General features: G+C 46.6%; 1 protein-coding gene across 1 annotated transcript; it reads right to left on the minus strand.

Moving 5' to 3' along the window:
* Positions 1-400: 400 nt before the first annotated feature.
* IRS4 (insulin receptor substrate 4) lies at positions 401-12550 on the minus strand. The gene is made up of 2 exons (XM_073641117.1): positions 9123-12550; positions 401-2748 (listed from the first exon to the last, which is right to left on the minus strand). Exons 1-2 carry the CDS (start codon positions 12292-12294, stop codon positions 2744-2746), a joined length of 3177 nt encoding a protein of 1058 aa, XP_073497218.1. The 5' UTR covers positions 12295-12550; the 3' UTR covers positions 401-2743.
* Between the last annotated feature and the right edge of the window lie 24 nt (positions 12551-12574).

The raw sequence follows: 12574 nt of genomic DNA on the forward strand, positions 1-12574 counted from the left end.
CAGCAAAGAAAACCATGAAGCGGTCACGCTCAGGTCGGGATCCAGTCTGTGCATTGCAATCCGATCTCAGACCACTTTACACAGCCCTTAATCTGACTAGCTGGGCAAGTGATATTTATGGTCACCACATACCTATATATTGTGAATGGTATGGGAAATGTCTGAGCTTCGAAGTAAATACAACGACATTTACTGTTAATAAAAAAAAAAAATGCGGCCACAATTCTGTCAGCGGAATTTTACATAAACAGGAAGCAATTTAATAGTCTTTTAGAATTAAGAGGAAGTTTCTGCAAAATACACAAAAAAAATATGTTGGTAAAATGCCCCTCCTGATTTACATATAGTTCTATTACAATAACTGCCTGGAGAACGTACACAAAATGAAGAACAACAAATGTAATAAACAGTACCAACCATGTTTTATTCATTTGTACAGATAAAATAACTTTCCAATATGAAATAAAATTTACAGGACACACAATTCTCCCATCATTGATAAATTTTATACTATACAGCAGCATAAACCGACAGCTGGAAGATATTATCTAGTGATATGCTTTACATTATTCCAGCACAATACTGAATAAATTAGTTTTGTTTGTAAACTAAGATTGCATATTTTATGCTGTACCTGTGTAACTGACAGTGAACTAAGGTTGAGGTCGTCCATTATAAGATCTAACCTGGCAGCCGCAAGATCGCAAACGTCGGAAGGAGAAGAAAAAACAAACGGGCCGATGGCATCAATCATAGGACACCAGTGTTGTGTGGCATTACCCATCTGACCTGGTAATCATTTCGGTACATTAAAAATGTAATTTTAGAAAGATGAATACTTGTACTCTCCCGAATAGAATTCGGCACCTTTATATATGGCAAACTGTTGGATTGTAAAAGATTCTGAACATAAGTGAAAAAGTTAGAGAAGTGGTGAGATGGAGGGAGCGAACCTTGGATTCTTACCACAAAACATGTTCACACCAACAGCCAAAAAGTTAATTAAATAAGTCCCTTTCTAGCTGGTCCTCAATAGTATGACGTCATCTTAGGCCAGTTTCACGGACTGGCGGTACGTCTTTAGATCCTAACTTGACTACCTATACATGTCTGAGGCTCACTGTCCTCCCCAAGAAACAGTTCTAATATACTTTGACATTCCTCTTAAAGAGACACACACTTTATTAAGACAAGTTTGTGCTTTAGCCCACGGTATTCACAGTGTTGAGGTTCTGAAACAAACTTAAAAGAGGTTGTCCACGGCTTTACGATTGAGGACCTATCCTTAGGTCGGGGTCCGACACCTCTGCCAATCACTGGTTCTCAGTGGTGGAAACTGCTCACTTGCGAAGCTGCTCTGTCTTCTGATCGTGGCCACGGGAGGGTACTGCACATCTGTCTCCTATTGATTTGATCAATAAGATCAGAAGACGGAGAAATTCCATAATTGGCTTCGGCCGCCGGCTGGAACTCCTCACCGATAACGGCTGATTGGCAGGGGTCAGACCCAGACCTATCAGACACTGAAGAACTATCCTAAGAATAGGTCATCAATGATAAAGTAGTGGACAACCTCTAAGCACAAACTATATAGGGTCCATTTGTGGGAAAGATATCAATTATAACAAAAGTTATTAAAATAGTCAAAATTATGCAATACACTCATGTCAAACTCTAGAAGAGACACTGCATCCACCAGTGTGATCATTGACGTACCCCACGCTCCAGGACCCCCGCCCGTCGCACCCCACGCTCCAGGACCCCCGCCCGTCGCACCCCACGCTCCAGGACCCCCGCCCGTCGCACCCCACACTCCCGGATCCTGCTCTTCTCTTACACAAAGTAGAAACAATGCCAATACAACAAAAAATAAATATATTAAATTAATGGAGAAAATACCATCTTGTCTGTAATTTACCTTGCACGTGCCAGAGAATATCTTAATAAAAATTAATACTGTACCTTTCGCTTAATTCTAAATAAAATTAATATTGCCCCTTTATAAGAAGGACAATGATGTATAAAGTGAGAGATGCGGAGGTGGGTGGGTGAGACTTCATGTACCATAGTCAAATGTATATTTGTTCAATGAAGGAGGCATCTTATATTATAGATCAAGTAAAAATACATAGACTTTGACTTAAAAAAAAAAAATAAAATTAAAGTCTCAAAATATTTTTTTTACATATATCATAGTTTCCTTTGTACCAGAAAATTAGATCTTGTATGGATCGACGAGCGAGCCGACTTATGCAACTTTATACCCCACTGAGGGTAAATTTTCTTAAAGTACAGGTCTAAATTCTCCCGAGTGCTACAGCAGCACTTTTCATTAAATACATAAGAGTAAATCTGCGATGTAAAATGGCACCAAAAGTGCAACGTGGAAGCCAGATCTGAAACATTTTACAAGTCAGAGCCACTTCTTGAAAATGCAGCAGTCTCGTATGCAAATCTAAAAAAAAGTGCCATGAGAAAGCTGCTTCCCCTCCCCCTCTTCACAAAAATAAGTTGGAAAAAAAATATATAAATAAAAAAAATAAGCTTCCTTTTGCCAACACATGAATACAAGCTTTAAATGGCTGTACATTTAATCTGTGTGGGAAAAGCAGGTACGTGTCCATATGAAATCCAAGCCGGCTTCACGCGTGGTATATCTGTATTCTGCCTCCGAGTCACCTTAGCCTGGATTCCCAGCAGAACGGCTGGAGTGACAATCTGCGAGGTTTCCATGGTAATGCACTCAGTCTGCGGAAAATAAAATACAAATAAAAAGTCAATTAATGCCGAACAATGAAAGTGTACAAAATGTACAAAGCTCCAAGTGTTCCCGCGCTCACTTGCAGCTGGCAAGGTTATGCAGTAATATACAGGATTTTCACCGTTCGCGTTGGAATGGAAATGCCTCTGCTTACAAGAAATCTAACTCAACGATTGTCAAGAACAAAACCTTAAAAATAACTTGAGACGTCCATACAACGTTTAGACCTTATTATCTCTGTGTAACACTCCGTCCGCTGTGACAACGTTCTCAGAAATCCAGATCTATTCCGAGGAAACCTGATGACGTGCTGTGCTGTCTGCTCAGTCAGGATCTACCGGAATACATTACAGGGGCTCACCATGCACTCATACAAGCGGAGGAGAAATCCCACTGTGGAAGAAGCACAGCCGAGGTTTGTTGTGGTGCCCAAAATGCTGCAGAAAGTCACAAGAACACCACAAGATCTGGATACAAACTGAGGTGTATACACCAGGAGGGGGACAGGAAACCACAGCCGCGAATGGCACAAATGCCCAGAAATCGTGGCGGCTTCCTGCAAGAGCCACTGATCACCCACTAGTGGCAGCTGCAGGTAGCAATAATCTGACATTTGTTGCTATAGCTGTGAGAAGCTCCGTTTCAGATAAGGAGAATCCGTACCTTTATGAATATATTATATTAAGATTCAGTATAATTTGTATTTTACCCATTGAAATTGCTGGTGTCTGTATACATAGGAGTCCAGTGGGATGCCCTACTAGTGATTGACAGTTATCTCTGCATATACTCATACAGGAAAGACTGTCAATCACTAGAAGGACCGCCCACTGGACTCATATCCATACAAACATCAGGGATTTTAATGAATAAAATGCAAGTTTTGCTGAAACTTTTCCCCAAAAAATGTGCAATCAATCAGATTAGCTCCTCTTGCTCTATAACATCCTGCCTGCAGATCAGGGAACATTCTCAACATGACAGATTTAATGTTTAATCTGCAACTCTGTGGTAGTAATCAGGGAATCTGCATGTATCAAGGGAGGTTCACAGCTCTAAGTCAATGCAGACATCCAGATACGGTGGATGCTACCTTATCCAGCAATCACCTGCGTGTAACACCGTCTGACAGCGGCATTTAAGGCTCGAAGTCCAAGTGTTGTGCCGTCTCAGGCAGCCATCGGCCCCCACACAATACACACAGTGCCAATGGTTCCTCATGGCAGCCGGGAACCCTCTGCATGCCCTCTGGGCTGGTACCTTGGCACTCCTGGAAAGCTCAGCCAGAAGTTGGGCTTCATAGGAGACCATCATTTTTCTGCAGTACTGTGGTAATCAAAAGGTTCAAGTACTCTTTAAAGGACTATCAATAAAGTTTATGATTATATATAAATGAAAATTTGAATCACCGACTTTTTCAGAGTTGGCTGTCAAAGTGCCGGGGTGGTGCTCATAGCCGCTGCTTCCAGTGTACGGAGCAGTACCTGTAATCGTTCTGGGTGCGCCTGCATGACTGAAAGCCAGCTGCTCCCAGGGGAAAATAAGTTCATTTTCTCCCTTTAGTCGTATTTTCAGTAAGGCGCCTGGGCAGCATTGCAACACTCCTTACCTGCAGATTAACACAGCATCTGCTGGTAAATAAAAGGGGAAGAAAAAAAAATTGCACAAAAACAGAAAATCACCTGGCAGAGAAGGGGTTAAGAGATTAAAAGGGTCTGTCAGTGTCACTGAACTCAGCAAGGCTCAGGAAGAGGAACCCACATGGACAAGACTAGTCACAGGCAGGATGAGCACCACCCTGGTAAAAGCTGTTGTCCTCAGATATGGAGGGATTATGTTGGGGACAAATTTTTTAAATTAGAATTTATTGTACAAACATTAGACTAGGCCCCCTCCTCCACTTATTGTAAGGCCCCTTCCTCCACTCATTGCTCCACTAAAAAGCTATTTGTCACAATTTCTGGCATTTTTATGGAAAGAAAAGGTGTAGCGTGCTGTACTTTTTTCTGTTACAATGACAAACACCAAAACATAAATCCAAAAAAGGACCCAATTATAGTCACTGGGGGCCGTCTGGCTCCTTTTACCTCCATTATAAGAATGACTATTTATTGCAGAAGTCTCATTTTTCTGTTTCTATAATGAAACAAAGCCAAACTGGACTGTGCATTGGGTGAAGTGATGTACTTTTTTTGGACATCAAACACATGCTGGGGCTGCTAGAATAGGGCTCTATATTGTAATGGTGGTGGTGGGGAAGGTTTGGGACATCGGACAGATCCAATTTAAATCTTGAATGGAACATGTCAGCTGATTGCTGCAGCATAAATCACAGACCAGCTCAGTTATTAGTCATGTATGTTTTACTTGAAAATGATCCTACATGTCAAAGAAAAAATAAACTGTGGCCGGGGTGCACAAGGTGACAAGGACACTAGTAACAGAGGTCTATCCCCGCGAGGACATACCACCATGACTCTCCGAGTAACCAGCCGCTGCTGTAGGTTTTCCAGAAACAGGGTTTCCAGAGTAAACGTGTGTGTCTGATTCACACTGCCCACAGAGAATTGACACAAGACATCAGGTCGTTGCGTAGTCCTCGCCTTAATGAATTCATGTTTCGGGCTTCAGAACTGCACATCCTCAGCGAACCAACAGGCCTCTCTAACACACACATCTGCAGATACGTATATAATGAAACTACACTACTCTGCAGGCTGCTGGCCACAAGCCGAGGAAACAGTGACAGTAGGACAGACTACAAATACAGCGAGGTGTGCACGGGACCAAATCACTGGGGCAGATTTTAGTCTCTTTACAGTAAACAGGTTTTGGCTAAATGACCGCACGCTGAGATTTTGACAACCATGATTAGATGATCCAAGAAGGTATATTGGAAAGTCCTAAGTCTTCAATCATTTAATTGCTGAAACAGGAATTCTCCTTTAAAGTGTGCTCCCATCTGAGCCATTCATGACAGGTGGGAAGACCTGTCTATCTGGTGGACAGATGTGGTCAGTACAGAAAAAGCTGTGCAGACTTTCTGTCCTCCTGTCAACAGCTTATAGACCATGAATGGTGGGAATGGGCAGCACTTTAAGCTGTGAATTTTGTTTATTGAACTATTAGTGTGTTCAAAAAAAGGTTCAGCTGTCACATGTGTGAACAAGGCAAGTCGCAGGCGGCCCGGGTCAGGAGCGGCAGAGTTCGCTTATGCTGAGTTGAAGACTGCAGGGTGCAGAGGTCGAGACGACTGAGCACGTCTTAATTTAAAGGGACTTTTCAATACGTGACCACAGGTTGGTGTCAGAGGTTACGTCTGGACTCTTGCTAACAAATACCAGGAAAAGCGCAGAAACATCGGAACTGAACTCTTATGTTCTTACATTTGGAGATGAGATTTAAAAAAAACAAAAACACAATATATGGGAATCTGCACAAGTTTGCAGGAAAAAAGCTGCGGAAAATATGTGCTTTTTTTTAATGCGTTTTTCCCCAGTCATTAGAATGGGTTAAAAAAAGTGCAGAAAGAATTGACATAAACAGATCTAAAACTGCTTCAAATCTGCAAGGAAAAAATAATCAAGTGTTTGAGGCTTCACGGGGTTGTCCCCTACTATTTAAAATATGCCAAAGCATTTTTATGATGAAAAGCAGCTTCTTTGTAATTACCTCCCTCTGCCTTTTCAGCCTGTGAGAGGCGCTATCACTGGCCGCTCACAGGCATGACGTGACCCCTGGCTGCAGCCAGCGCTGACGTCACAAGTCCAGGCTGCAGCCGGGGGTCTCCATCTTCCGCGTTCCACCAGTGGCTGCTGGGTTGTGGGCGGGGCTATTCCCCTGCGTCACACTCGGCATCCACCGCGCGCTCTGCCTCTCCCCATTCATTGGGAAAGTGCACGGTGGATGCAGGGCGTGACGCGCGGGGTAACCCTGCCGACAACCCAGCAGCCACCGCGGGGACCCCAGCGCTGAGTCGCGCCTCAATTGACAGGACGTCAGCGGGGGTCACGTGCTGCCTGTGAGCGGCCAGTGATAGCACCGTTCACAGGCAGAAAAGGCAGAGGGAGGTAATTACAAAGAAGCTGCTTTTCATCATAAAAACACTTTGGCATATTTTAAATGGTAGTGGACAACCCCTTTCAGGAATCTCACTCACTTTGCTAGGAACAGGACATGCTTCAGTTTTTGTGTCCAAAACTGCATATAAAAAAATGCAACAAAACCTCAGCAAACAACATGTGCACAGACCCTGAAAGCTGAATAAACTTAAGGAAACAGTACCAGGCTTTCATTCACAATTATTTCACAGCAACATACCACAGACATTCAAGGAAAACTCAAAATGCACAAAAAAAATTGTCTGCGCTAAATTACACACAGTCTCTAAGTGCTCGTCTAGGGGAATGTGGATGCAAAGGATGAGGGTGTGACAGTGACCACACATGCAGTGTTAGACATGTACACATGTGGAAGTAATGCATACAGATCTGGGTATATATTGGGGCCATACAGCGGTTTATATTTGACACACAAGTAAAACATAAAAAGCTGCATCCTTAAGAGAAGCTGTCATGGACCAAAATCTAAAAGTAAAAATAGTACTTGATCACTATTCCTAAAGGGAAACTGTCACGAGTTTTCTCTAAATTGAATCGGCCAACTTTTAGACCTTTTTAACCCTTCCATAAGAGCTCAGCTGCACCGTACATCCAGAATAATGCCTTTTCTAACTGTCCTGACCATATGGTAATCAGCGATGAGTGGTCCGATTGTAGTCTCCGGACTGGGCTCACAATCCCTTCTCCTGCCTTGAATGATGTAGGCGACATCACTTGTATCAGCAATACAGCGCGTTTTACAGTCACGCCTGCAGTGGACAAGACCTGAGCAAGCAGCACAGGCTGTGTGGACGACACAGGAGACGACAGTGTCAATCAAGACAGGTGAGGTGGTGATTGCTGGCATAAAGGAGGTGCTGAGCACGGTCCTAAAGTGCCTATAGGACTGATCAGCACAGATTAGCATACGGCACAGGTACAATAGGCATTATGCGGGGCAGCTGCGCTTTAATAGAAGGGTTGCAGGAGTGCTATTAAAAGGACAGTAGGATCAACCCCTATAAGCCGTCTATATGGGAAGGTCATAGGAAGCTGAGATAAATGATACCTTGATATATACAATCCGATATTTTATTCCAGAGAAATCCACATTTTTCTCAATATGTAAATAATCTTTTAAGATCTATGGACACTGATGTCCCAGAGAATCTGCCTTTAGAGATTATTTCATCTCAAAGGGAGAGTTACTAGTTTGAGACATGTAATGGCTGACCGTCTGCTCTCCATGTCTCTCACTGGTAAGGACCCCTTTGCGATAAAATAATCTCTGTAGGCAGATTCTCAGGGAGATCAGTGTCCCATCCACAGATCTTAACAGGTGTCATTATATTCAGCTTTCCATGTCCTACATGCACATATAGACGGCCTAGGAGGGTTAATGCTACTGACAGATTCCCTTTAAAAAGATGTAAAAACTGAAGGATGCGGTTTATGTAGAGAACATCTGAGGACAGGTTCCCTTTACATTTATGGCATCCTATGGAGATACAGGTCATTAAAGGTGTTGCTCCTTTTCAGAAAATCACAGTTCTCGGCTGCAGAATGATTTATTTTTTCTTAAACTGTGCTTAAGGCACCCAGATGCACTGCTGAGTCTCGGCTGCTGCTTCCGGTGTCTGACATCACATCGACAGTCAATCACAGAGCTCAGCGGCTGTGAGCAGGGCACTCTGTCCACACAGGCAGAGCCATTGAGCTCAGTGATTGGCTGCAGCGCTGTCAACGTGATGTGAGCGCCGCCACCAACGGCAAACACCTGACACAACAGGGGAGTCTCAGCAATGACCATGGGGATAGTCAGTAAATCACAGTTTGTTTTTTTATAACTGCCCCCGGGGACTGGAACTTTCTGAAAGGGGTATTGCCTTTCACACACAGGTTACATAAAAGGTTACACAATGAAATCACCATACAGCATGAATAACCTTTGCCCAGTTATTTCACAGACAGTGCTATATCCTTGTTAAAACAACATGTCCACGCAGCAGCAGCATCACATGGTTAGCCATACTGCAGGGGGACACACAGGTTAAGGCCACGTTCACACGTTCAGCATTTTACATCAGTATAAGCCAAAACCAGGAGAGGAACAGTCAGAGGAAAAGTATAATAGAAACACGTCACCACTTCTGTATTATCACCCACTACTGGTTTTGGCTTACAAATACTCATGTAAAATTCTGACCAAATACTGAACATGACCCAAGGGTCTCATAAATGCACACAAGTTCATTACAAACCTTTTCTGAAGGTAGAGCACTTCAGACAGTCCGACCTGGTGAAGTCGATGCTCACATAAGCTCCACTTTCCAGATTTCTGCTGCCATTGTGGTGCTGGCTGCAGGCTGGGGACGCCGTCTCACAGACACCTTCGTGCATACTTAGAGCAATGTAGTTTAAGCCATGCTGAAAACCTGTAGAGCAGTGCCTGGACATCATCTTCTCTTGATCACAACTGCTTTCATCAGGCTTCAGCCAAACATTGTCAAAAGAGGCAGAACTATGCCTTTTGCCACTTTCAGTGAAGCAGGAGGAAGTAGTAGTTACAGTGCTGGCAGAGGAGAAAGTCTCTGAGCTGTGCCTCCGCCGTCCTTGAGCATCTGCACGGATAACCTTAGGACCAACTACTGGCTCAGCCACAGGGTGAATAACCGAAGGAAAGCCACCAGTAAAGGAGGTGACATCTCCAATGCATAACCGGTTCACTATGGCAGAAGGGCTGCCCAGCTGCGTACCATTCTCTGCCTCACTAGGGAAGGGCATTGGAGGGGTCATTGCCATATTAAATGTCATTGTTGTGTAGTCATCATTCCTATTATTGGTGGCGCTGACACATGCCATACCACACGGGAGCTTGGCGTATTCTGCACCGGGCTGAGTTCTAGAAATGCCAGAGCGGGAATAGGATGAAATATCCGTTAAAGAGTTTGTCAGCTCAGTTGTGGCTTTGGGGGACTGTACATCGATATCTACACTCATGTAGTCAGATAACGGGGATTGTCTATGGTCACAGCTTGAGCCCAATGAAGATGGCGATCCCTCTGCAGACAAGGAATACGGAGTACTACTTGCTTTGTCACTGAAGTCGATATTGATGTATTCACCGGGACTAGTGGGTTCGGTAGAATGATCAAATATCCTTGGTATTGTATTGCTCCCTCTCATAGACAGCGTCAGTTTGGTTGGCCTCGGGGCCCTCACCTGCTGATCCAGGACACTAATGGAAGATTTTAGGTCAATCTTGGATTCTCCATTAGCATCTCCATCAGTTGCACTGTCCAAGCCCAAGTGTAGGAGTTTCCCAGGTGAGGACATGGGGACATACTCATTGTGATCACTGCCAGGCTTTGATGAACTTTTAAAGCTTCTTGGTAGAGAAAAGTAAGAGCTGAACCCCCGGGAATTACTGACATTACAGTCATTCGTGTGTTTACCAGATGAAGAGTTCCTACAAGACATGTCCATGTATTCCCCATTGGGGACCCTCTCTTGATTACCTTTAGAGAGGCTTCCAGATAATGAATTTGGTGAACTGGCAACTGGAAACATCATCATGTACCCTTTAGAGTCCACCTGAGAAGGACACAGAGGAATTATTTGTTTAGGTGCAGAAACACTATTAGGGGCCATTGGCAAATAGTCACTGTCATAGGGCATAGAAGGCATCATTGGCATGTAGCCGTCATCCTTGGCTTTACTCCTACTTTGGTTACAGACTGAATCCAGACCATTACTGTAATCCTCAGGATGACTGCTGTCTTTTGACTTTGGTGATTCAGAGTAGGCAAACTGCTTGTTAATCTCCTCGGAGTCTTCATCTAAGGAAACTGCTGCCTGGGACTTGTGGTGTTGTAGTGCAGCATTGCTCGGTTTCGTTAAAGAGTAGGTTCTCTTTCGGATGCATTTGTCAGCCTCCATATAATCATCCCTCCCATTAGATTGGTTTCTCGTACTCATGGACATGTAGTCACTCAAGGTATTTTCCTCCTGGATTGGCGGGGTGTTACCCAGCGAGTCGGGAGTATTACTTCTCACCCTGAAGTACCTGAGGTCACCGGGGCTGGAGCCATACTCATCAGATGAGATAAAGCCGCCATCACTCGGGGAGCCACAGACGGAGGAGCTAGAAGGTCTGTTCTGGGGCTCAGATGCAGAACCATGGCCACTACTGGAGCACACGCTTATAGGACTGGTTGCTGCTGGGAAGTGGGACACTGGCAGGGATGCCGATCTGGAGTGGTACCCAGAATTAAAAGGGGCTCTGACGTACCTGCCTGTGCCCTCCTGCTTCCCCAGGTTTATCCTAGCGGTGTTCAGATGGATCAGGCTCCCAGTGACTGACCTGAACGGCCGGGTCATGGTGCCTTCGCCCTCGCTGGAGGTCCGGAACCTGTAGGCACTGTTCTTAGTGGTAGGGGGGGTGCCGGCCACGCTCTCAGTCCGGGACCTCCGCTGCAGGCCAGTCTGACTGGGGGGCAGGTTGCCCAGGTACCTCCTGGTGGTGATGAAGGAGATGGGGTTGCTCCCGGAGGACTGGCTCTTGCTCCTGGGTCTGAATTCGGAGTAAGCCTTCAGGGCCTTCATGGTCTCCAGGAAGGTCTCGTGCATGTTCTGAGCCACCACGCTGTCGTCCACCTGCATCCACAGCTCCCCGGCGCCGGTGGACGACGAGCGGCCGACCTCGATGAAGAAGTAATTCTCGGAGTGTCCGCAGCGGCGGATGTTCATGAGCAGCAGGTGCACGCAGGCCACGTCCGAGCTCAGCTTCACCAGGTGCACCGCCTTGCTGGATAGGCACAGCCGGTAGACGCCGGACAGGTTCTTGCTCTGGCCCAGGCCCCGCGGCTTCACGTTCACCTGCCAGACCTCCTTGTAGACCGGGCCGGCGCGCAGCCCCCCGGGGTACGTGTCCTCCAGCTCGTCGGTGTCCAGGCACGAGCGCTTGTTCTCGCTGATCAGCTCGCTGAGGGCCCGGTACCAGGCGTCCTGCTCCGGCTCGCTGTCCGCCACCATGGCGAAGTACTCGTCCTTGGTGTAGAGCGCCAGCAGGTGCTTGTTCTTGGCGTCGGCCCGGCGGCTGACGGTGAAGCACTGGGACAGGAAGATCACCCTCTTGGGCGCTCCCGGCCGCTGGCCGCTCCGGAATTTCTTCTCGTTGTCGTAGTACTCCAGGCGGGCGGGCCCCAGGTGGCTGTGTGTCCGCAGCACGAAGTAGCGCTTGTGGCCGTGCTTCTGCTTCCGCAGGTAGCCGCGCTTCCGCACGTCCTCCTCTCCCGGCGCCGCCGGCTCCTCCTGCACCTGGGACAGCGCCGGGCCGGACAGCCGCCGGTAGGACGGCTCCTCGTGCTGAGGGGGAGACGGCGGCGGCGGCAGCTTCATGGCCGCCCGGCTGCCTCTGTCATCCCCCGCCATGGAAGGGCTGGGAGCCGCCGCTGGGCTGTGAAGGAAGCCGGCTCTCCCCTGCTACAGAATGAATTAACCAGCGCGCCTCTGTTACAGCAGCGTCACACACCGGCCGGCCGGGACTAGACAGCGGGCATGGCGGCTACCAGGGAGACCAGACGCTCCGTATCCCCGCACCGGACGGGGCAGCGGCTCCTCTAGCCGTACAACATTCACCACAGACAGACTAGAAGCGGGGGAGGGAGGGAGAGCGGCACGGCGAAAACAACACGTGACCCCGCCCGCCTGC

The sequence above is a fragment of the Phyllobates terribilis genome, unplaced genomic scaffold, assembly GCF_046119375.1.
Source record: "Phyllobates terribilis strain yellow unplaced genomic scaffold, ASM4611937v1 Scaffold_7__3_contigs__length_470593459, whole genome shotgun sequence".
Classification (NCBI taxonomy): Eukaryota; Metazoa; Chordata; class Amphibia; order Anura; family Dendrobatidae; genus Phyllobates; species Phyllobates terribilis.